The sequence below is a fragment of the Giraffa tippelskirchi genome, chromosome 5, assembly GCF_054371585.1.
Source record: "Giraffa tippelskirchi isolate mGirTip1 chromosome 5, T2T-mGirTip1v1.2.pri, whole genome shotgun sequence".
Lineage (NCBI taxonomy): Eukaryota > Metazoa > Chordata > Mammalia > Artiodactyla > Giraffidae > Giraffa > Giraffa tippelskirchi.
Window position 1 is genome coordinate 175,186,460 of NC_137279.1, and position 22,983 is coordinate 175,209,442.

The following is a 22,983-nucleotide window of genomic DNA, read 5'->3' on the forward strand; positions in this document are numbered from 1 at the left end:
GACAGGGGAGCCTGGTGTGCTGCAGTCGATGGGGTTGCAGAGTCTTTTGCGACTTAGTGACTGATCAACAATAATAATATATGTAGCATTACAGTGAGTGTTAGAGATAGGCCTTTAGATAGAAATATCTTCTGCTCTTACATTAGCTCATAATCTAGTTAGGGAGAAAGCCATTAAAGGAATACTCACCCTCAAAATAAACTCTGATAAGTTCTAGGAAGGAAAAGAATGGGTGCCATGAAAGTCTGTAATTGTGGTACCAGATTTAAGGGGGTGGAGGGATTATGCTGGGCTTCCCTGGTGGCTCAGCTGGTAAAGAATCTGCCTGCAATGCGGGAGACCTGGGTTTGATCCCTGGGTTGGGAAGATCCCCTGGAGGAGGGCATGGCAGCCCACTCCAGTATTCTTGCCTGAGAATTCCCATGGACAGAGGAGCCTGGGGGGCTACAGTCCATGGGGTAAGAAAGAGTCAGATACGACTGAGCAACTAAGCACAGCACAGCACAGCAAGGTATTATGCTGGCTTCCATGGTAGCTCAACAGTAAAGAATCCCCCTGCTAATGCAGGAGACTTTGGTTCTATCCGTGGGTCAGGAGGATCCCCTGGAGAAGGAAATAGCAGTCCAGTCCAGTATTCTTATCTGGGCAATCTCATGGACAGAGGAGCCTGGCAGGCTACAGTCCGTGGGATGGCAAAGAGTTGGACATAATTTAGCAACTAAACAACAAGGGTTTATGCTACTTCACAATAATTCATTTAGATATTTGCAGATATAAATCCATTTGCAGATATAAATCCATTTACAGATATAAACATGTTATCTACTACACCAAATAAACACTAGATTAGAATTAATTCTAGTAAATTTTGGCTTCCCTGGTGGCTCAGAGGTTAAAGCGTCTGTCTGCAATGTGAGAGACCCAGGTTCGGGAAGATCCACTGGTGAAGGAAATGGCAACCCACTGCAGTATTCTTGCCTGGAGAATCCCATGGAGGGAGGAGCCTGGTAGGCTACAGCCCATGGGGTCGCAAAGAGTCAGATACGACTGAGCGACTTCACTTTTACTTTCTTTAGTAAATTTTATGTGTAGGTTATCATTTATCATTACTATCTCCCTTTTACAAATAACATGATTAGCATCATACAAGTAGCAAGTGTGATTTACACTGAAATCTGACTCTATAGCTATACTTTTTAAATTCTGAAGTGAAGTGAAGTGAAAGTCGCTCAGTCGTGTCTGACTCTGCAACCCCATGGACTATACAGTCCATGGAATTCTCTAGGCCAGAAGGAGTGGGTAGCCTTCCCCTTCTCCAGCGGATTTTCCCAACCCAGGGATCAAACCCAGGTGTCTCGCATTGCAGGCAGATTCTTTACCAGCTGAGCCACAAGGGAAGCCCCTTTAAATTCTGAGATTTTAGCAAAATCAAACTACTTTGGCCCCTGTCCATCTCCAGTCATTTATTCTTTTCTAATCCTTATTTTATACTACACTCTAGAACTCGTTCATTTTGGAGGGAGAACACAATTGAAGGAACTCTCAATACAGTTTTTGGAGCATTTTAACATTTTAGAGATTAATTTGTCTGCAAATCTGAAATAAGTTTTCTTGACTGACCAACATACCGTAGCTTACAACTCAGTATTGTTTATGGAGGAGTTAGTGGTAAAGTTGCTGTGTCAGAGTACAAATTATCAAGAAGAAAACAGACATGATCTTTGCTTTCATGGAGTGCACAGGCAGTTGGACATTACAGTTCAGTTCAGTGGCTCAGTCATGTCCGACTCTTTGTGACCGCATGGACTACAGCACGACCGGCTTCCCTGTCCATCACCAACTCCCTCAGCTTTACTCAAACTCAGGTCTATCCAGTGGGTGATGCCATCCAACCATCTAATCCTCTGTCGTCCCCCTTCCCTCCTGCCTGTTCAGGGTGTTTTCAAATGAGTCAGATCTTCTCACCAGGTGGCCAAAGTATTAGAGTTTCAGCTTTAGCATCAGTCCTTCCAGTGAATATTCAGGACTGATTTCCTTTAGGATGGACTGATTGGATCTCCTTGCAGTCCAAGGGACTCTCAAGAGTCTCCTCCAACACCACAGTTCAAAAGCATCAATTCTTCAGCGTTCAACTTTCTTTATAATCCAACTCTCACACCCATACGTGACTACTAGAAAAATCATAGCTTTGACTAGACGGACCATTACACAAATATATAAAAATATGTGTTACTTGTTATAATTAATATTAAAGTGCGTAAGACTGAGCCAAGTGAGGAAAATATAAAGCTCTAATTGAGACTGGACTCAGGTGATCAAAGAATTGTACCAAAAACCACACGAAAGTGTTTTGTTTCCTAGGATACAAGTTTCTAAAACCCTTCAAAACCCACGGAGACTGTAGCTGCGTGGCGGTGAGATCTTGGCGCCCCATTGTCCAGTCAGGGGCTGGCGCGACTTTGCCTGGCCCTGGAGGGGACCGCTGACTTGATTCTACATTGCTGTGGTGTAAGGGGAGTTTTCATCAATGGAACTTTCCGATTCCCCCTAGCGTCTTCCTAGCGTCTTTCTGCCAGATCATTCGCTCCTCTGTGACCGTCGCCCGTCTGGTCCATCTACCAGAGGACCCTTGATTTTGAGTTCTCTCTCTTTCTCCGCCCCGCAAGCCTAGCACTTGGCTTGCGGCTTCGCGCAATACTCGCTCCGGGCCGTTGCACTTGGCGGTACAGTCCACTCCTTTCCCTCCAGGCTGCAGGTGGGTCGGAGGCGCGCGAGCTGGCGAGGGTGCCGGGCGCTCCTCGTCCCTGGGTGTCCCCTACGGTGGAAGTCGGCCCGGCGCGAGCGCTCGGTGCGCGTTCTGGGCCGTCTGAGCCCGGCGCGCGCCGCCAGCCCGCGCTCGCTCCCGTCCCTCCTCGCGCTCGCGGCGGCCTGGACAGCGCGCGCCGCCTCCCGCTCGTCCTCAGGCCGCCCCTGTCGGCCCTCGCGGCGCGCGCACCGGACCGGCCCAGGCTCCCCACTCGGGCCGGCCGGCTCGCGGGTTTGCTCGCCCCGCCCCCCGGTGCCGCAGCTGGGCGCTTGCGCGGGGCGCGTGGCCGTGGCCGGGGTCTCCGCCGCAGCCGGTGCCGCCGCCGCCGTCTCAGTCAGTCAGTCAGTCCCCAGCAATGGCGGAAGGAGGTGAGCGAGAGGAACTGCTCTCGCCGTCGCCGGTCTCTCCGGCCAAGCGCCTGTGCTCGTGGCCCAGTCCGCAGGCTCACCACCCTCGCGGTTCGCCCGGGGCGGCCGGCGGGGTGGGGGGCGTCGGCGGCAGCTGCCTACCCCCGGGGGCCCGCCCCCACCTGCAGCCCGAGTCCTTGCTGGACTGCGCTGCCAAGACGGTGGCAGAAAAGTGGGCGTACGAGCGGGTGGAGGAGCGCTTTGAGCGGATCCCGGAGCCCGTGCAGCGCCGCATCGTCTACTGGTCCTTCCCGCGGAATGAGCGGGAGATCTGCATGTACTCCAGCTTCCAGTACCGTGGCGGCCCTGGCGCCGGCGCGGCTGGCGGCGCCGCGGGGGCTTCGCCGGCCGAGGAGGGGCCGCCGCCACCCCCCGGGGCCGCCGCTCCGGCCGGCTCCGCCCCCGGGGCCGCCGTGGCGGGGGCGTCCCCCGGACTGGGCTCTGGGGCTGGAGTGGCCGGCGGCGGTGGCGGCGAGGGGCTCCCGTTCCGCCGGGGCATCCGTCTGCTGGACAGCGGCTCCGTGGAGAATGTGCTGCAAGTCGGTAGGTGCTCGCTCGGCTTCTCTCGGGTCCCCGGCCTCCTCTTCCGCAGGTGCCTTCTCTTTGCACGAGCCCTGAGCCAGGACCCCGGCTTTTTGCCCAACTCCCGATCCTCTGCCAAAGGACAAACTAGTCACATAAAAAACTTTTCTCAACATTTCGTTCAGGTCCACTGCTGCTCCTTCCCCGACTACCCCCATTTCTTTTTGTTTGAAGAGCGAATAGATCTCTTTTTTATTCTTCGTTCTACACCCCACGCCAAAGCAAAAAGGATGGGGAAGTATGGCTTTCTGGATGTAATCATTTCTGAATGCGTTTTTCTAATTTAAGTTTAGAGAGGAGCGAACTGTTAGTGAATCTGGAGCAAGCGGTCTTACAGGGAACGTTTGAGGGACAGGCTGTCAAAGGCAATCTAGTCTTTGCAGATTGAAGCTGGGTATAATTAACTTTAAAAATGGGGAAAAAACTCGGCAAAATACTGTGCATTTCAGATAGTTTTAATTATCTGCTTTAATATTTTTTTCCCCTGGACCAGTGATACTTGGGAATCTAGGCTGTGGACTTAACAATACCCGAAGATGGAAATGTGACAGCTTCTTCTCCACACCCCCACCCAAGGAAAAAAAAAAAGGCACAATCTGGAGTGGGGGTGGGGTCTGTCTTCCTTGTCAGACTGGGGTAAATCAAAAGCTGGTCACGTTGGGTTTTTCAAATGCTTCTCATTTAACAAGTCTTCATATTTGCTTTTGTTTTATCTTTTTGTTTGTGGGGAAATGAAAAGGATTTCTTTTTCTTTCATTGCTGCAGAGCTTCTAGTCAGTTTGTTCATCTTATTAAAGATACAAATTCAGTAGTCCTGATTTGTGGAATGGATAGGGAGAAAGGGGAAAAAATGACATTGTTTAACATTGACTTGCTGTGTGGGGAAATTTAAATACTGATTTTTTTTTTTCTATTTGGACTATTATAGCACTTTGGAAGTACACATTATCTTTATGCATTTTATTGTACAGTATATGCTCATATTTACTGAAAAAATATTGATTTTTGAAAGGAGTTGGAGAGAGGCTGTTTTTAGAATTAAACAGACACAGGAACACACATAAACAGGAACCCCAAACATCTAGCTCTCTTCTCCGCAGGTAAAACTGACATATTTGAATTTTTTTTTTTTTTCATTTGAAGAGTAGCACATTGTGGTGTTTCATATAAAGCAACCTACTTTTGATTATTGAGAATCACTGAATCCTGTTTCTTTTTAAAGCAACATATATCACAATTTGTTGTGCAGATGTGAAATGTAAATTTATCTAAATTTATCCCGTGTCAAAATACAGAAACAGTAGATTGAAAAAGTTTTGTTTATTTGAGGCTATTCCTTTGTGTGTTTCTGTACATATTTGTAATAATGAATTGAAGAACAGGTAATTAAGGTGTGCAGCTTTAATTCTGAAAACATGAAAATGAATATAGGCATTTCATTTTTCATCTGTAGATCATATTCTTTTTATGAGTTTATATCAATTAATTTTTAAGTTTATTGTTTAAATATTTTGAATTGAAAAGTTTCAATTTAAGTAGTCATTTTATAGTAAGAGATACTGTATTTGAAAGAATTCTCAAACTTTGAAGGGGCAATTGAGAGAGAAGAGTTTTAAAGAAGTATATATTTTGAAAGTAACTATAATGTCAAGTTCTAAATGAAATCAGATGTTGTGAGTGATCCAGGTCATGTTTAAATCAGATCTTTTTCTTCTGCAGTATGAGAGTTGGCATGCTTCTTAGGATGATGACCTCTTGTATGACAGTTTTAGGGACTGGAGAAAGAATATATTTAAGCATATTTTCTGATTCTTACATTGGATTTCATAGATGAAGGTAGGATAATGAATTAATCATTTTTAGGTAATGCTATTTGAGAAACATGAGTTGTGTAATCTTTATTTTTCTGATTTTAATTTATGCTAGTGAGGGTGAAAGAGAAGAATATTCCATTCTTTATCATTCTGAGTTCTGTATCTTGGCATGAACCACCGTTAATTTTTTTGGCTGCATCATGCATCATCTTCCCCCACCAGGGATCAGACACGTGTGCCCTGTGTTGGGAGCACAGAGTTTTAACCACTGGACCACCAGGGAAGTCCCAAACTATCATTTAGTATGTAAAATTAGAGAACCATTCCTCATCTCTTAAACCTAAAATGTGAGTATGTGACGATCTAGATGATAAGTTTTATAAAAATATTACCAAGAGATAAGCAAAAAAATGATTTGTATATAGCAAGACAGTAATCATGTTCTTCACTTTATAATTTCACTTCAAATTCAGTATAGGGGCTTCCCTGGTGGCTCAGTGGTAAAGAATCTGCCTGCCAGTGCAGGAGACATGGATTCAGTCCCTGATCCTGGAAGATCCCACATGTCTTGGAGCAACTAAGCACATGTACCATAACTACTGAGCCTGTGCTCTAGAGCCTGGGAGCCGCAACTACTGAGCCCATGTGTCCTAGAGCCTGTGCTGTGCAACAAGAGAAGCCATTGCAATGAGAAGTTCATGCTCAGCAACTAGAGAGTAGCCCTTGCTCACTACAGCTGGAGAAGAGCCCAAGCAGCAACGAATATCCAGCACAGCCAAAAATAATAAATAAATAAAATTACTTAAAAAAACCCCTCAATATAATTACTCAGTGCTACTATTAAAAATTCTTATTTATTTCCTTACTGTATCTAAGCCATAGTTAAAACCTCAGAATTGGAAAGTTTCTGAAGGCTGATGCTTTAGGAAGTAAGGGAAATTAGGGCATTTCTTTTAAACATTCTTTTAAAGAAAAGATTCATAAAGGGATTTAAACAAGGTAAACATGAAGTATTTTAAATATTGTATTACTTAAATAAGTAAATTTAAAAATAAAGAAAATGCAACATAAAAGAAAAAATTGAAAGAAAATAAATTAGACAACAAAGACTTTGTACAAAGAGTATATATATTCAGTAACTTCTGATTACTTTCCACATGAAATCTGGTAATGGGAAGTCATGGACTGGTTAAAACACAAATGCTCTGTAGAAAACATCCGATTCTGAATTAGAACTAAAAGTCCCAGCTTGATATAAAGAAATGGGAGGACTGTGGCTTGTTATGCTCAAAGGATACATTTCTTTTACAAGACAGTACTGAATCAGAGGTATTGCTCCTTTTAAAAGGGAAAAATTACAAATTAGTCTTTTCATGGACATCTGTAAGTTTGAAGCTCTGTGAATAGACTTTTCTGTTCTCTCAGTAGTATGAAGGTAATAGAGTTCAGATGTTTTAAACATCTGCATTTTAACCTGTCTAAAGAGCCTATGGAAATAGTGGTAGTATAAATCTTGGGAAAATACTTGCTCAGGAATCTGCAGATGGTATAAGAATGGTACAACTATAATTTACTAATAATTTTAAGATGTTGACCCATCATCATATTTTAAATTAATGTCTCTGTGTCTGGTAGAACTTAAAGGAGAATTGTGTCTTCTCAGGGAAATCTGACTTGATTGATGGAAAAGAAGCATTGATGGTTTTTCTCTTGTATGCAGAAATATTATATTTATTTGAATATTTAGATTTTCAAATATTGGATAAAGTCTTACAAGGGCCTTCAGTTTTGGTATATCTTAATTATACAAATGTTTATCCAGAAATTATCATAGATTCTGACAGTTGAGCCCCACAGTTTTAGCCTATACATTTTCTAATAAATGCATAATTTGTGTATGGATAATCTTCAAGACTACAGCCACACTGCTAAGTACTACTTTATGTGAAAGAAGTGTAATTACAAAGTCAATAATAATGAAAAGATCCATTTCAGGAAGTTATTCATAGCTTAACATTAATTAGTTAAGTTTATAATTATGAGCATGTATATATTATCAATAAACATCTGTGTAATTTTTCTGTAGTACAGCTTTTGTGAAGTGCAGCAGTAATAAGTATTGCTGGTGTTGATTTCTATAGGTAATTTATTTTTAATCTATATTATTTAGAGGAACAAAAGATATTCTCACCTAAAAAGCTGTATAGCATTGTAAGTTAGAATAGATATAAAATCATAATAAAATTTCTATGTGGGGAAAAATGACTTAATTTATATGTGAGATATTCCAGCAGGGAAAGCAGCTGCATACCTTTAAGGGATAAATGGTAATATTTTTTAGAGTAGAAACTTACCAGGTTTTAAAATCACATTGCTCTTTTTCTTTCTTAAGCAATAAATTTTCTCCTTCCTCCTCCACCACAGTACCTCACACACATATCTTAATATTCAAGTGTTTGTTAATTTCTAAAATATACAAACAGCTCTTATAGTTTAATATGAAAAAAAGTCTAATAAAAAAATAGGCAGAAGACCTAAATAAACATTTCTCCAAAGAAGACATGAAGATGGCCAACAGGCACATGAAAAGATGCTCAGTATTGCTAATTATTAGAGAAATGCAGATCAAAAACTACGATGAAATATCACCGTACACCAGTCAGAATGGCCATCATCAAAAAATCTACAAACAATAAGTTCTTTAGAGACTGTGAAGAGAAATGGACCCTCTTACTCTGTTGGTGGAAATGTGAGTTGGTTTAGCCTCTGTGGAGAAGAGTATGGAGGTTCCTTAAAAAACTAAAAATAGATCTACCATAAGATCCAGCAGTCTTACTCCTGGGCATTTATCTGGAGAAAACTCTAATTTGAAAAGATTGATGCATACCAGTGTTCATAGCAGCACTATTTACAATTGCCAAGACATGGAAGCAACCTAAATGCCTAGTGAAAGATGACTAGATTAGGAAGATGTGGTACATATATACAATGGAATATTACTCAGCCGTTAAAAAGTATGAAATAGAGGCAGGAAAAAAAAAGTATGAAATAATATCCTTTGCAGCAACATGGATGGACGTAGAGATTATCACACTAAATGAAGTTAGTCAAAGACAGATATCATATAACTTATATGTGGAATCTGAAAAGTGATACAAATGAATTTATTTACAAAATGGAAATAGACTCACAGACATAGAAAACAAACATGGTTACCAAAGGGGATAGTGGGAGTTGGAGGCGAGATAAATTAGAAATTTGGGGTTAACATGTACAGACTACTACATATAAAATAGGCAGACAATGAGGATCTTCTGTATAGCACAGGGGAACTATACTCAGTATCTTGTAATAGCCTATAATGGAAAAGAATTTGAAAAAGAATATGTATGTGTGTGTATATAACTGAATCGCTTTGCTTTACACTTGAAACTAACATAACATTGTAAATTACACTGCAATAAAAAAGTCTGTTGAATAGTGAATTTTTAGAAGTTTAAAACAGATTTCTCAGTTAAGAGAGAGAGAGATGTGAATTTTTATAATGAGTGTGATGCTAGAAGATAAAGGGAAAACTCCCTACTTGTGGGTATAATAAGCTGATAGCAGTAAGTGGTATGAGTGTTGCAACAGTGTGTATCTTTTATGTTGACTGTCTTTTTTGTGTGAAGAATGGTGATTTATCAGTTTTTTTCCAAAACTTGAGATGAATTCTTATCGAAGGTGACTTTCTCAACGATAGAGCTTTAAAGATAATGAATAAACTAAAGATAGTAGACTTTTAAAGGTTATCTTTATTTTAGGAATTAAAAATGTATTACTGAAGTGTGAATACAAAGTCTAAATTTTGAAAAGAAAGGACTAGAAATTTACTTAAACCTGTGTGAAACAGTTTCATTGTACTTGTTTCACCAACAGCTGTTAAAAATCAAGACACTAACTGTATCTTAGAGTTGATAGTTATATGAGTATACATATTTATCTATCTACCTATCTATATACATGTTAAAATGTATAGAACTATTCTCCCAGAAGTCAAAATTACTGTTATTTTAGAAAATAATTTTTAAAATAAAGACATTAATATTAGTAAATTAACATACAAGAGAGATACTGAAAATGCTGTATTAGTTTCCTATGGCTACTGTAACAAACTTCCACAAATCGGGTGGCTTAAAACAACAGAAATTTACTGTCTTATAGTTCTGGAGGCTAGAAGTCTGAAATCAAGGTATCAGCAAGGTCATGCTCCCTCTGAAACCAGTAGGGAAATCCTTCCTGCCTCTTCCTAGCTTCTGGTGGTTTGCCAGGAGTCTTTGGCATTCCTTGACATACAACTGCATAACTCCAGTCTCTTCTTTGTCACATGGCATTCTTCCTGTGTGTCTGTATTTTCACATGACCATTTTAGAAGGACAGCAGTCATATTGGATTAGGGGCCTACCCTGCTCCAGTATGACCTCAGTTTAACTAATTACATGTGCAATGACCCTATTTCCAAATAAGGTCACATTCTGAAGTGCTGGAGGTTAGGACTTCAACGTATCAGTCTTGCTCAGTTGCTCAGATGTGTCTGACTCTTTTGCAACCCTACGGACTGTAGCTCGCCAGGCTCCTCTGTCCGTGGAATTTTGCAGGCAAGAATGCTGGAGTGGATTGCCATTTCCCCCTCCAGGGGATCTCCCAACCCAGGGATCGAACCTGCATCTCCTGCTTCTCTTGCACTGCAAGCAAATTCTTTACCTTCTGAGCCATTGGGGAAGCCTGTCAATCTTAGGAGAACACAATTCAACTCTTAACAGCTTCTCATGCTTGTTTCTTGTTGCATAACAGAGTTTCATGTGAATTTTAAACTTTTATATGTTGAATATGGCTTAAATTAGATATCACATCTATTTTATTAGATGATAAGCATTATTTCAGTTTAACTGATTCAGCTTGCTTGATTATTTAATATTTTTAATACATGTGGAAATTTTTTGGTAGATAAGTGGTCATTTAAAGGTTAAACCTGTCATCATTCTTTATAAAAAATGATGACTGTGCAATACAGCACTCAGGGCATACACGCATGGATGAACAGATTACTGTCAGATTTTTTTTCATGAATACCATTTATAACTCATTTATAGAAATAGGTAACCCTCAGTTGGTCAGAGCCTTTTCAGCATCTCCTTCAGTCATATCACCAGTGGCTTGAGTGTTCTGCCAGTTCTGCACAATACACTGTACATGAAAGTATGAGACCTCATTGATAGTTTAAGGGCATAGAGATTGCAGTGCATGAGGTTTATCATGGAGAAACAGGAGGGCAAGCTGGAGATGCTGTTCAAGCTCATCCTGGTGGGAGACAAGAGCCTGAGCTGGAGGGCACCTTGTATGGACTTTCTCTGTTATATGCACAAGGACCTAGAGCAAGTGAGTAAACAGAACAGAGTCCTAGGTCAGCTTGCAGAACGTACCCTAGGAGAGCAGAGAAATAAGGACAGTTGGATATCTTGTAAGTCTTGTAAGCTGACCTCAGTCTCTTTGCTGGGAGGGAGAGGTTTAAGGAGGCACTTTCTTTCTGAGATAAAGAATTCTACCACTCTGTCATGCCCTACTGATGCCCCTATCCCCTCACTGTACCTTCCTTTTCCTGCTAATTCTGTGGTAATGAATGTAGTTTCTGAGTTTACTTTGTATGATTCAATGTTGGGGCATTTGGAGGTACTAAGACCCTGGCAATTTTATGTGGCCTTTTGGACTGTCCTCTAAGAAGAAAGGGACAGGCAGGAAGAAGTGGGGATCCCAGAATTTGTACAGGAGGAGGGGCTGCTAATTTAGCTTACTGTTAGCAACAACTTCCTATATTAGGGATAAAACATACATATGCACTAGAGCTGGGGTATAGACCATAGGCGGTGGAGAGAAAACTGGTCAGTCCTCTTTTGGGTCTAGAAGTCAGCTGCAATGTCACAGTTACTTAGGGTGGTCAGTTAGCTTTCTCTCTCTGCTTTCACTATCCTTTTTGTCTCCTGCAATAATTGGTGATCATCCAATGGATAGAGGCACATTGTCAGAGATGAATAAGCCTGGTAACTGACTTGCAAAATAAATTAAGACCTGGGAGAGGTGCCATCCTTCTTTCCAGCTGGAGAGACCCCAAGACCAAATAGTTCTGTAGGGAGCCTGATCATCAACTTCTAATTCCTCACAGAGCCAGCCCATGTCCCACTCTGAGCTCCCACTGGAAACGCTGCTTCTCTAAGCTGGGAGTTCTTGAGGAGTTAGGCAGAAGTGGCTGGAGCTGACTCTCCTACTGGGACATCACTTGGACTTTGGTATCAACAGAGTGGCCGACACTTATCTTCCAACTCAGACTGGCTGGGACAGGACAAGGGCTATGCTTGATCGTGGCCAGGCTTGCCTTCTCCCAGCCTGGAATGCCCCTGCTCTGGACCTCTCATTTCTTTTTATTGGTTTATTTTTCAGTGCATCTTTAATTTGTACAGAAATAAAATAAATTAAGATGTAAACAAAAAAGGAAATAGGTAACCCGTAAAGCATATGAACCATGGAACCATGTCTTAACTTTTTCCAAAGTGTTAGTTGCTCAGTTATGTCTGACTCTTTGCGACCCCATGGACTGTAGCCTGCCAAACTCCCCTGTCCATGGAATTCTCCAGACAAGAATAGTGGAGTGGTGAATAGTCAAAGCAAGCTTGGAAAAGAAGAATGAAACTGGAGGAATCAACCTGCCTGACTTCAAACTACACTACAAAGCTACAGTCATCAAGACAGTATGGTACTGGCACAAAGACAGAAATACAGATCAATGGAACAAAATAGAAAGCCCAGAGATAAATCCACACACCTGTGGACACCTTATCTTTGACCAAGGAGGCAAGAATATACAATGGAGAAAAGACAATCTCTTTAACAAGTGGTGCTGGGAAAACTGGTCAACCACTTGTAAAAGAATGAAACTAAAACACTTTCTAACACCATACACAAAAATGAACTCAAAATGGGTTAAAGATCTAAATGTAAGACCAGAAACTATAAAACTCCTAGAGGAAAACATAGGCAACACACTCTCTGACATAAATCACAGCAGGATCCTCTATGACCCACCCCCCAGAGCATTGGAAATAAAAGCAAAAATAAACAAATGGGACCTAGTTAAACTTAAAAGCTTTTGCACAGCAAAGGAAACTATAAGCAAGATGAAAAGACAGCCTTCAGAATGGGAGAAAATAATAGCAAATGAAGCAACTGACAAAGAATTAATCTCAAAAATATACAAGCAGCTCATGCAGCTCAATACCAGAAAAATAAATGACCCAATCAAAAACTGGGCCAAAGAACTAAACAGACATTTCTCCAAAGAAGATATACAGATGGCTAACAAACACATGAAAAGATGCTCAACATCACTCATTATCAGAGAAATGCAAATCAAAACCACATTGAGGTACCATCTCACGCTGGTCAGAATGGCTGCTATCAAAAAGTCTACAAACAATAAATGCTGGAGAGGGTATGGAGAAAAGGGAGCCCTCTTACACTGTTAGTGGGAATGCAAACTAGTACAGCCACTATGGAGAACAGTGTAGAGATTCCTTAAAAAACTGGAAATAAAACTGCCATACGACCCAGCAATCCCATTGCTGGACATTCACACCAAGGAAACCAGAGTTGAAAGAGACACGTGTACCCCAGTGTTCATCGCAGCACTGTTTGCAGTAGCCATAACATGGAAGCAACCTAGATGTCCATCCGCAGATGAATGGATAAGAAAGCCATGGTACATATACACAATGGAATATTACTCAGCTATTAAAAAGAACACATTTGAATCAGTTCTAATGAGGTGGATGAAACTGGAGCCTATTATACAGAGTGAAGTAAGTCAGAAAGAAAAACAATAATACAGTATATTAACGTATATATATGGAATTTAGAAAGATGGTAACGATGACCCTATATGCGAGACAGCAAAAGAGACACAGATACAAAGAACAGACTTTTGGACTCTGTGGGAGAAGGCAAAGGTGGGATGATTTGAGAGAATAGCATTGAAACATGTTTATTACAATATGTGAAATAGATTGCCAATCCAGGTTCGATGCATGAGACAGGGTGCTCAGGGCTGGTGCACTGGGATGACCCTGAGGGATGGGATGGGGAGGGAGGTGGGAGGGGGGTTCAGGATGGGGGACATATGTACACCCATGGCTGATTCATGTCAATGTATGGCAAAAACCACTACAATATTGTGAAGTAATTAGCCTCCAATTAAAAAAAAAAATACTGGAGTGGGTAGCCATTCCCTTCTCGAGGGAATCTTCCTCACCCAGGGATCAAACCTGGGTCTCCTGCATTGCAGGTGGATCATTTCCATCTGAGCCACCAGGGAAGCCCAACTTTTTCAAACCCCATGTTAATATGGTTTGGAATTGTGATATTAGAACTATATTACAGTCCATTCCAGATTACTATTATGTAAATTTTCTACCTTGTGGTTTATATATAGGCTTATTTCTTTCCTCATATAGGCAGCATGCTTCTTGGCCACTTTTAACCTGTCATGGAGCTGGTATACTGAAGAAATCTCATTCATTTTAACATTAGCTTTAGCATTATATTGTCATATGCTAAATTTCTCTGATACTTTTCATAATCCCATATAGCCAACTGATTAATTTTTGGTTCTCAGTATTGAGAAAAATTGTTCTCCCTCTTAGAATATATAATGTGATATGCCTTAAATTGGTGTTCAGTAAATGCTTATTGAATGAATGAGCAAGCTGTTATATAATTTAAAAATATTTAGATAGTATTAAAATCTCTCTTTATTGATTTATATGTAATGGGAGCTTAGGAAATATACTGGCAAAATGTAATTTCTGCATGTTTTTGATTTTTAAAACATTATATAGATTTAAAAATACCAATGAAGCTTATTAACTAGTTTCTGATTCTTTTCATTGGATATTTGGTCACTTGTTTTGTGTAAAGCTCAGTAAATAACTGTTTAATTACTTTGGGTGGAAATCATTCCAAAATACTTTGCATTTTTCTACCTTAGACTATAAACCCAAGTTGGATACCAAAGCCTATGCTTCTAAGAACTATCTTTATGTAGGTGGGAGGTTGTAAACTGAGTGAGTACTTGACCCTAAGAAATTCTCTGAAACCTGATATAGCTGACTCACTTTGTTGTACAGCAGAAACTAACACAACATTGTAAAGCAATTATACTCCAAAAAAATTAGTAAATTTTGTTGAATGTAAATTTTGCCTCAGAAATTGGTTTTAAAGGAAAGAATGGTAGGTTCCAATCGTTGGTTTCACGTTAAAATCGCTGGGGAGATTTTAAAGAAAGTGCCAAGGACTCACTCTAAATTAATTAAAAATCTGTTGAGAATGAGGATTGATCCTCAGAATTTTTAAAGAGCTCCTAGATGTTTTATGTGCAGCCAGGGTTGAAAGACACTGTTCTAGAAAAATGATCACCTTTATTAATATTTTCATTGTTTTTAAACTTACTGTAGACAATCAAAACACTATGTAATATTTATTACACAAATGCTTTGGACTATGTCAACTTTCTTTTCTATTTCAGCCTGTTTTCTTCTGTCTATCTTTAGGTTTATTAATGGATCTCAAGGAAAATTATTCTCTTACCACTTAAAAAATGTGTGTCTGTATTTCGAAAAGGTCCTATGCAAAAGTATATAAATTCTTGCCATCAAAAGACACTTGTATAAATGTAACACCAACATATAATTTTATTCATGTTTGTTCACTCCTTCACTCATTTATAAAACTTACATTTAACACTCTAAAGTACTCAGTACAAAATAGAACATAAATTCTGTATTTAAGGAGTGTATAGTTTAGTATAGGATACACATTAAAATAGCATTTTGCACAATGTCCTCTAATAATAGAGGTAGTTACTGCGGAGGTAAAGAGTAGAAAGTGATTAACTAGAGAAATGGGGCTAGCTGGATAAATTACTCTATTTTAATATAACTTCAATTATAAAAATATTAAAATTATATTTAATAGTACAATAAAGATTGAAAACATTATTTATTGCTTACAGGTTAGATTGACCCTTCATGAAGTTCTTTCTGTAGTAACGTTTCCCTGCCCTATAGTACTCTAGTTCATAGTTGACTCAGAGGGGTGACGTTAGCAGGCAGGAAGATGACAGAAATATTGCCAGATTTTTTTTTCCCCTCAGTATAAATTTTACAGATTTTTGTCTTTAGAATAACTTTATTATATCTTCATAGGATCTTTTAAAAAAATTATTGTTTTTTAAGGTACAAATATATGATAGAGCTAATCAGTAAAATAGATTTTGGTCTATCCATCCAATCATTATCCTTCATTCTCTAATCAGCGGGAAAGTATATTATGCCTTTAAAAGCACCAGGATGGGGAGGGAGGTGGGTGGGGGGTCCAGGAAGGGGAACACATGTAAACCCATGGCTGATTCATGTCAATGTATGGCAAAAACTATTACAATATTGTAAAGTAATTAGCCCCCAACTAAAATAAATAAATTTATTAAAAAAATAAAATAAAAGCACCAGGAGATAATTACATTTCTTCCCTACTCATTCATGGTCTTATTGAATGGAAGCTGGTAGCATTAATACATTCAGGAAAAGTCATCTTGTTTTTATTTTGCTTAAATCAATCAATACCTGGTAAACTGACAGGACTATCAAGAATCACCAACATACACTGATGTTAGTGCTATAAAACCCTTCCCCATGTTATGGTTCCCTCTTGTGAAAAAATAATTTTGCTGATCTTTTCTCTCATTCAATATTACATTATTCTTTTTATTTTTAATTAAAGTATAGTTGATTTACAATTTTATATTAGTTTCAGGTATACAACATAGTGATGCAGTTTTCTATAGATTAAATTCTCAGTATTATTGTACTGTTTACTGGTATGTATATTTGCATGTTCTATCATATATATTATCACATATATGCAGAGACCATACAGCAGGTAGCCTCAGAATTCTGGCTCCTCACTACATCTCAGTTTCCCCAACCGTGGTGCTGGTGGTACATGCTCAATCTTGTCCGACTCTTTGTGACCCCATGGACTGTAGCCCATTAGGCTCCTCTGTCCTTGGGATTTCCCCAGCAAGAATACTGCAGTGGGTTGCCAGTTCCTCCTCTAGGACCAACAGATGTTTTGAGGATAAATCAATATGTTAAGTATTTAGAACAGAGCCTAACTCCTATTAGGTATTATGTAAATATTCATTCACTATTATTATTGTACCAAAATTGTTGAGGTGTTCCATGTTTGTTACCTTTCCTTTAACCTTCGTGCCACCTATGAAGCCTTTTCAATCTGACTTCTGCTTTCACTCACTATGTTAAAATTGATCTCTTAAAGTTCACCAGTGACCTCATGATTGCCAGACAGAGTATCCTTTTTCCGGTCCTCATCATTTATGCCCTCTATATAGAATTTTCTATAGTCTTTTAAAATGCTTTTTCCTAGATTTTTGTTTTACTTCACCATTCTGGTTCTCTTTCTACCTTTCTTCTTTATTCTCTTACTCCACAAAAGTAGAATTACCATCTTGCCCCAAGTTTTCTAGTTAACCAATCTTGTTTATTTCTATATCTTCAATTACTATTTTACGAACATAAGTTAGAAAACTGAGCACCGAAGAATTGATGCTTTTGAATTGTGGTGCTGGAGAAGACTCTGGAGAGTCCCTTGGACTGCAAGGAGATCAAACCTGTCAATCCTAAAGGAAATCAACCCTGAATACCATTGGAAGGACTAATGCTGAAACTGAAGCTCCAATACTTTGGCTGACTGATATGAAGAGCCAACTCATTGCAAAAGACCCTGTTGCTGGGAAAGGTTGAAGGCAAAAGCAGAAGAGAGCAGCAGAGGATAAGATGGTTAGATAGCATCACTGACTCAATGGATATGAATTTGAGCAAAGTCCAGGAGATAGAGGACAGAAGAGCCTGGTATTCTGCAGTCCGTGAGGTCTGAGTCAGACATGATTTATTGATTGAATAACAAGTTAGCATCATATCATGTAGCGGTCTCAAATTTGTTTTAAGCCACTCTACTTATTTTCAAATGAGATCTTAGATGATATTCCAGTTTTTGCAGCAGGAAAATTTGAGCTGTTTTGGGAATTGAGATAGGGTCCAGAACTCAGGTTGGCCAGCTTTTTCCTTTTGATCCCTAAAGTACTTCCAAATAATCTTGGGGTTTGTAGTCAGGAGATCTGCCTGAGATTTCTCATCTGTAAAAGTATCAGAATTTTTGTGAGATTCTAAATAAACTAATATACATGAAAATACTTTATTACAAATAATTTGACTATTAAGTCTGCATCATTGTTTCTCCCTCTTGAATTCAAGATCAGCTTGTATATTTGCCCACTGGATATTTCTAAATGGATACCCTACTAGCCACTCAAAATCAACGTGTCTGATAAGGGATTAATGTCCAGAATATGTAAAGAACTCTTACAACTCAACAACAAAAAGGAAACAACCTGACTGAAAAATGGGCAAAGGACTTCAATAAACACTTCTTCAGAGAAGGTATGCAAATGACCAATAAGCACATAAAAAGATGCTCAGCATCACTAATCATTAGGAAAATGCAAAAACCACAATGGGCCATCACTTTATATCCATTAGGATGCCTATTATAAAGAGAAAAAAACAACAGAAAATAACAAGTGCTGGTGAGGATATGGAGAAATTGGAAACTTGTGCATCACCAATGGGAGTATAAAATGGTACAGCTTCTGTGGAAAATGATATGTTAGTTCTTCAAAAAACTGAACATAAAATTATTGGATCCAGCAATTCCACTTCTGGGTATATAACCAAAAGAATTGAAAACAGAAACTCTAATGGATGTTTGTACACCCCCTTATGGCAGCAGTAGTCACAGTTGACAAAAGGTATAAGCAACCCAGGTGTCCAACAACAGATGAATGGGTAAACAAAATTTGGTATAAACATACAGCTTGCTATTATTCAGCCTTAACAAGGAAGAAAATTCTGATGAATGCTACATGGATGAAACTTGAAGATACTGTTGTTCATTTGCTAAGTCATGTCCGACTCTTTGCAACCCCACGGATTGCGGCATGCCAGGCTTCTCTGACCTTCATTATCTCCTGGAGTTTCCTCAAACTCTGGTCCCTTGAGTCGGTGATGCCATCCCACCATCTCATCCTCTGTCACCTCTTCTCCTTTTGCATCAGGGTCTTTCCCAGCATCAGGGTCTTTTCCAGTGAGTTGGCTCTTCACATCAGATGTCCAAACTATTGGAGCTTCAGCTTCAGCATTCTTTACCATCTGAGCTGACAGGGAAGCCCCTGAAGACATTATCCTAGGTAAAATAAGCCAGACACAATAGGCCAAAATTATATGATTCCACTTACATGAGCTACCTAAAATAGGCAAATTCATAGAGATAGAAAGTAAAAGAGGTTACCAGAGGAAGGGGGGTGGGGAGAGGGGAATGGAAAGGTTTTTTTTTTTTTAATTTATTTTTTTACTGAAGGATAATTGCTTTACAGAATTTTGTTGTTTTCTGTCAAATCTCAACATGAATCAGCCATAGGTATACTTATATCCCCTCCCTTTTGAACCTCCCCCATCTCCCTCCCCATCCCACCCCTCTAGGTTAATACAGAGCCCCTGTTTGAGTTTCCTGAGCCATACAGCAAATTCCCATTGGCTATCTATTTTACATATGTAAGTTTCCATGTTACTCTTTCCATACATCTTACCCTCTCCTCCCCTGACTCCTTGTCCATAAGTCTATTCTCTATGTCTGTTTCTCCATTGCTGCCCTGTAAATAAATTCTTCAGTACCATTTTTCTAGATTCCATATATGTGCATTAGAATACAATATTTATCTTTCTCTTTCTGACTCACTTCACTCTGTATAATAAGTTCTAGGTTCATCCACCTCTTCTGAACTGACTCAAATGTGTTCCTTTTTATGGCCGAGTAATATTCCATTGTGTATGTGTACCACAACTTCTTTATCCATTCTGTCAATGGACATCTAGGTTGCTTCCATGTTCTAGCTATTGTAAATAGTGCTGCAATGAACAGTGGGATACATGTGTCTTTTTCAACCCTGGTTTCCTCAGGGTATATGCCTAGGAGTGAGATTGCTGGGTCATATGGTGGTTTTATTTCTAGTTTTTTAAGGAATCTCCATAACGTCTTCCATAGTGGCTATATCAATTTACATTCCCACCAACAGTGCAAGAGTGCTCCCTTTTCTCCACACCCTCTCCAGCATTTATTGTTTGTAGACTTTTTGATGATGGCCATTCTGACCAGTGTGAGGTGATATCTCATTGTGGTTTTGATTTGCATTTCTCTAATAATGAGCGATGTTGAGCATCTTTTCATCTGTTTGCTTGCCATCTGTATGTCTTCTTTGGAGAAATGTCTGTTTAGGTCTTTTTCCCACTTTTTGATTGGGTTTTGTTTTTCTAGCATTGAGTTGTATGAGCTGCTTGTATAATCCTTTGTCAGTTGTTTCATTTGCTACTATTTTCTCCCATTCTGAAGGCTGTCTTTTCACCTTGCTTATAGTTTCCTTTGCTGTGCCAATGCTCATAAGTTTAATCAGGTCCCACTTGCTTACTTTTGTTTTTATTTCCATTATTCTAGGAGGTGGGTCATAGAGGATCTTGCTTTGATTTATGTCTTCAAGTGTTCTGTCTATGTTTTCCTCTAAGAGTTTTATAGTTTCTGGTCTTACATTTAGGTCTTTAATCCATTTTGAGTTTACCTTTGTGTATGGTGTTAGGAAGTGTTCTAATTTCATTCTTTTACATGTAGCTGTCCAGTTTTCCTGGCACCATTTATTGAAGAGGCTGTCTTTGCCCCATTGTATATTCTTGCCTCCTTTGTCAAAAATAAGGTGCCCATAGGTGCATGGGTTTATTTCTGGGCTTTCTATCTTGTTCCATTGATCTATATTTCTGTTTTTGTGCCAGTACCATACTGTCTTGATGACTGTAGCTTTGTAGTATAATCTGAAGTCAGGAAGGTTGTTTCTTCCAGTTTCATTCCTCTTTCTCAGGACTGCTTTGGCCATTCAGGGTCTTTGTGTTTCCATATGAATTGTGAAATTTTTTGTTCTAGTTCTGTGAAAAATGCCATTGGTAATTTGATCGGGGTCGCATCGAATCTGTAGATTGCATTTGGTAGTATAGTCATTTTCACAATATTGATTCTCCTACCTAGGAACATGGAATATCTCTCCATCTGTTTATGTTGTCTCTGATTTCTTTCATCAGTGTCTTATTTTCTGTGTACAGTTCTTTTGTGTCCTTAGGTAAGTTTATTCCTAGATATTTAATTGTTTTTGTTGCAATGGTGAATGGGATTGATTCCTTAATTTCTCTTTCTGATTTTTCATTGTTAGTATGTGGAAATGCAAGTGATTTCTGTGTATTGATTTTGTATCCTGCAACTTTGCTAAATTCACTGATTAGCGCTAGTAACTTTTTGATACTATCTTTAGGGTTTTCTATGTACAGTATCATGTCATCTGCAGACAGTGAGAGCTTTACTTCTTCTTTTCTCATCTGGAAAGTTATTTTTTAATGAGTGTACAGTTTTATTGTAGGATAATGAAAAAGTTCTAGAGATGGATAATGGTGATGGTTGCACAGCAGTGAGAATATATTTAATGTCACTGAACTGTAAGCTTAAAATGGGTAAAGGGTACATCTTATTTATATTTTACTGCAAGAAAAAAAGTTGTAAAAAATTTGAATCATATGATTCAATTTATATGAAATGTCCAGAATAGGCAAATCCTAAAGATAGAAAGTAGATTCATGGTTTCCAGGACCTGGCAGTAGGGAAAGTAATTGCTGATGGGTATGGGGTTTCCTTTGGGGTGATGAAATGTTCTAACATTAGATAATGGTTATGACTGCACAAATCTGTAAATATACTAAATACCACTGAATTGTATATTTTAAATGTAAGTTTTTTGTGTTTTATGAATTATGTCACAATAAAGCTGTTATTAACAAAGCAAATATTCCAAAGTGGGGGGAGAACCTTCAAAGACATTCTGTTTCTTAGAAAACAAGGTCTAAATTCTTAAGCCTTATTTTTAGATATTATTTTAGCCTTATTTTAGTGAGGTTCAAATCTCAGTTCTGCTGCTTTCTAGCTGTATAACCTTGGATGGCATGTTATACTTAACCCTTCTGTGCCTCAGTTTCTTAATCTCTAAAATGGAGATACAATACTATTTCAGAATGTTTTTATTATAGTTAAATGAGATAATGTATTCAAAGTCAACTTGGAATTTCTAACATGTACATTGTAGGGATACTGTGACTATTAGTTCTTTCTTTTAACCTTCTATGCCTCTTAGTGGTCTATATATTTCCATTTTTAAAAGTAACATTTCCATAACTAGAGAAGCCCATGCACTGCAAGGAAGACCCAGCACAGCCTCCCTCCCCTCCCCGCCAAAGTGCCATTTCCTTATCTACTTAGTTGAAGTTAAACCTTTCTTTCATTTTAGTCCTATGCCTTATTCATCAATTGTTTATTGGGTACCTGTTATGTTTTAGGCTCTGGTCTAGACGCTGGAGATGCAGCAGTGAATAAAACAAAGTTTCTGCTTTTGTGGAGCATACATTTTAGTGAGGGACCCACTCACTAAAGCACTTTCTCCTTTCAGCTTGTGTTATGCTTATTTATAATTAGGTATTATTTTCTGTTCCAGTCTGTAAGGACTTCTAGGGCAAGGACTGTATCCTACAATATTTTCAGCATCTAGCACAATACCTAGCTGATTTCATAATGGACTTTTAAGAAGCTTTGTGGAAATGAATCAAAAACATCTTATTAATTTCTATGATTGTCATAATAGTAATTTTCAGTGCTGCTGCTTTATACTTAAGTCACTTGAGGAACTTCAGTAAAATACATTCTGGGGCTCCACCCATGTAAATCCTAGTTAACTAACATTGGAATGGGACTCAGGAATTTCCATGTTTTATAAGCTCTCCAGGTTCAGATGCTTGGGATCTACTATTCCATAGCACTTAACGCAGTGATTTACATGGAATGTGCTTAGTAGATGTTGGTTGAATTGATTATTGGTTGATTTATACACTAGCTTTTTCCAAACCAGATTTGGAACTTGTGTGTCAAATTGAAAAAAAAAAAATGGGTGTAGTGATTTCAGGAAAGAGTTATATGAAAAAGTCATCTCAGTAACACTATAATTTGCTATTAGGAAAATCACTAGTATCCATCCTTTTTTCTTTTTAAATGCTAATTCTTAATGTACTTTATCCAA

General features: G+C 39.0%; 1 protein-coding gene across 4 annotated transcripts in view; it reads left to right on the forward strand.

Annotated features, from left to right (window-relative positions):
- The window catches only part of ZSWIM5 (zinc finger SWIM-type containing 5), a 245,432-nt gene that overhangs the window by 88,795 nt on the left and 133,654 nt on the right, over positions 1-22,983 (forward strand). The window contains exon 1 of one of the 4 annotated variants that reach the window (XM_081488691.1): positions 3,162-3,756. The exons of the other annotated variants lie outside the window; for them this stretch is intronic. Within the exon in view, the coding sequence (XP_081344817.1) occupies positions 3,162-3,756 (595 nt within the window). Of the gene's footprint in view, positions 1-3,161; positions 3,757-22,983 lie in introns of those variants that run through there. 4 annotated transcript variants of the gene reach the window in all.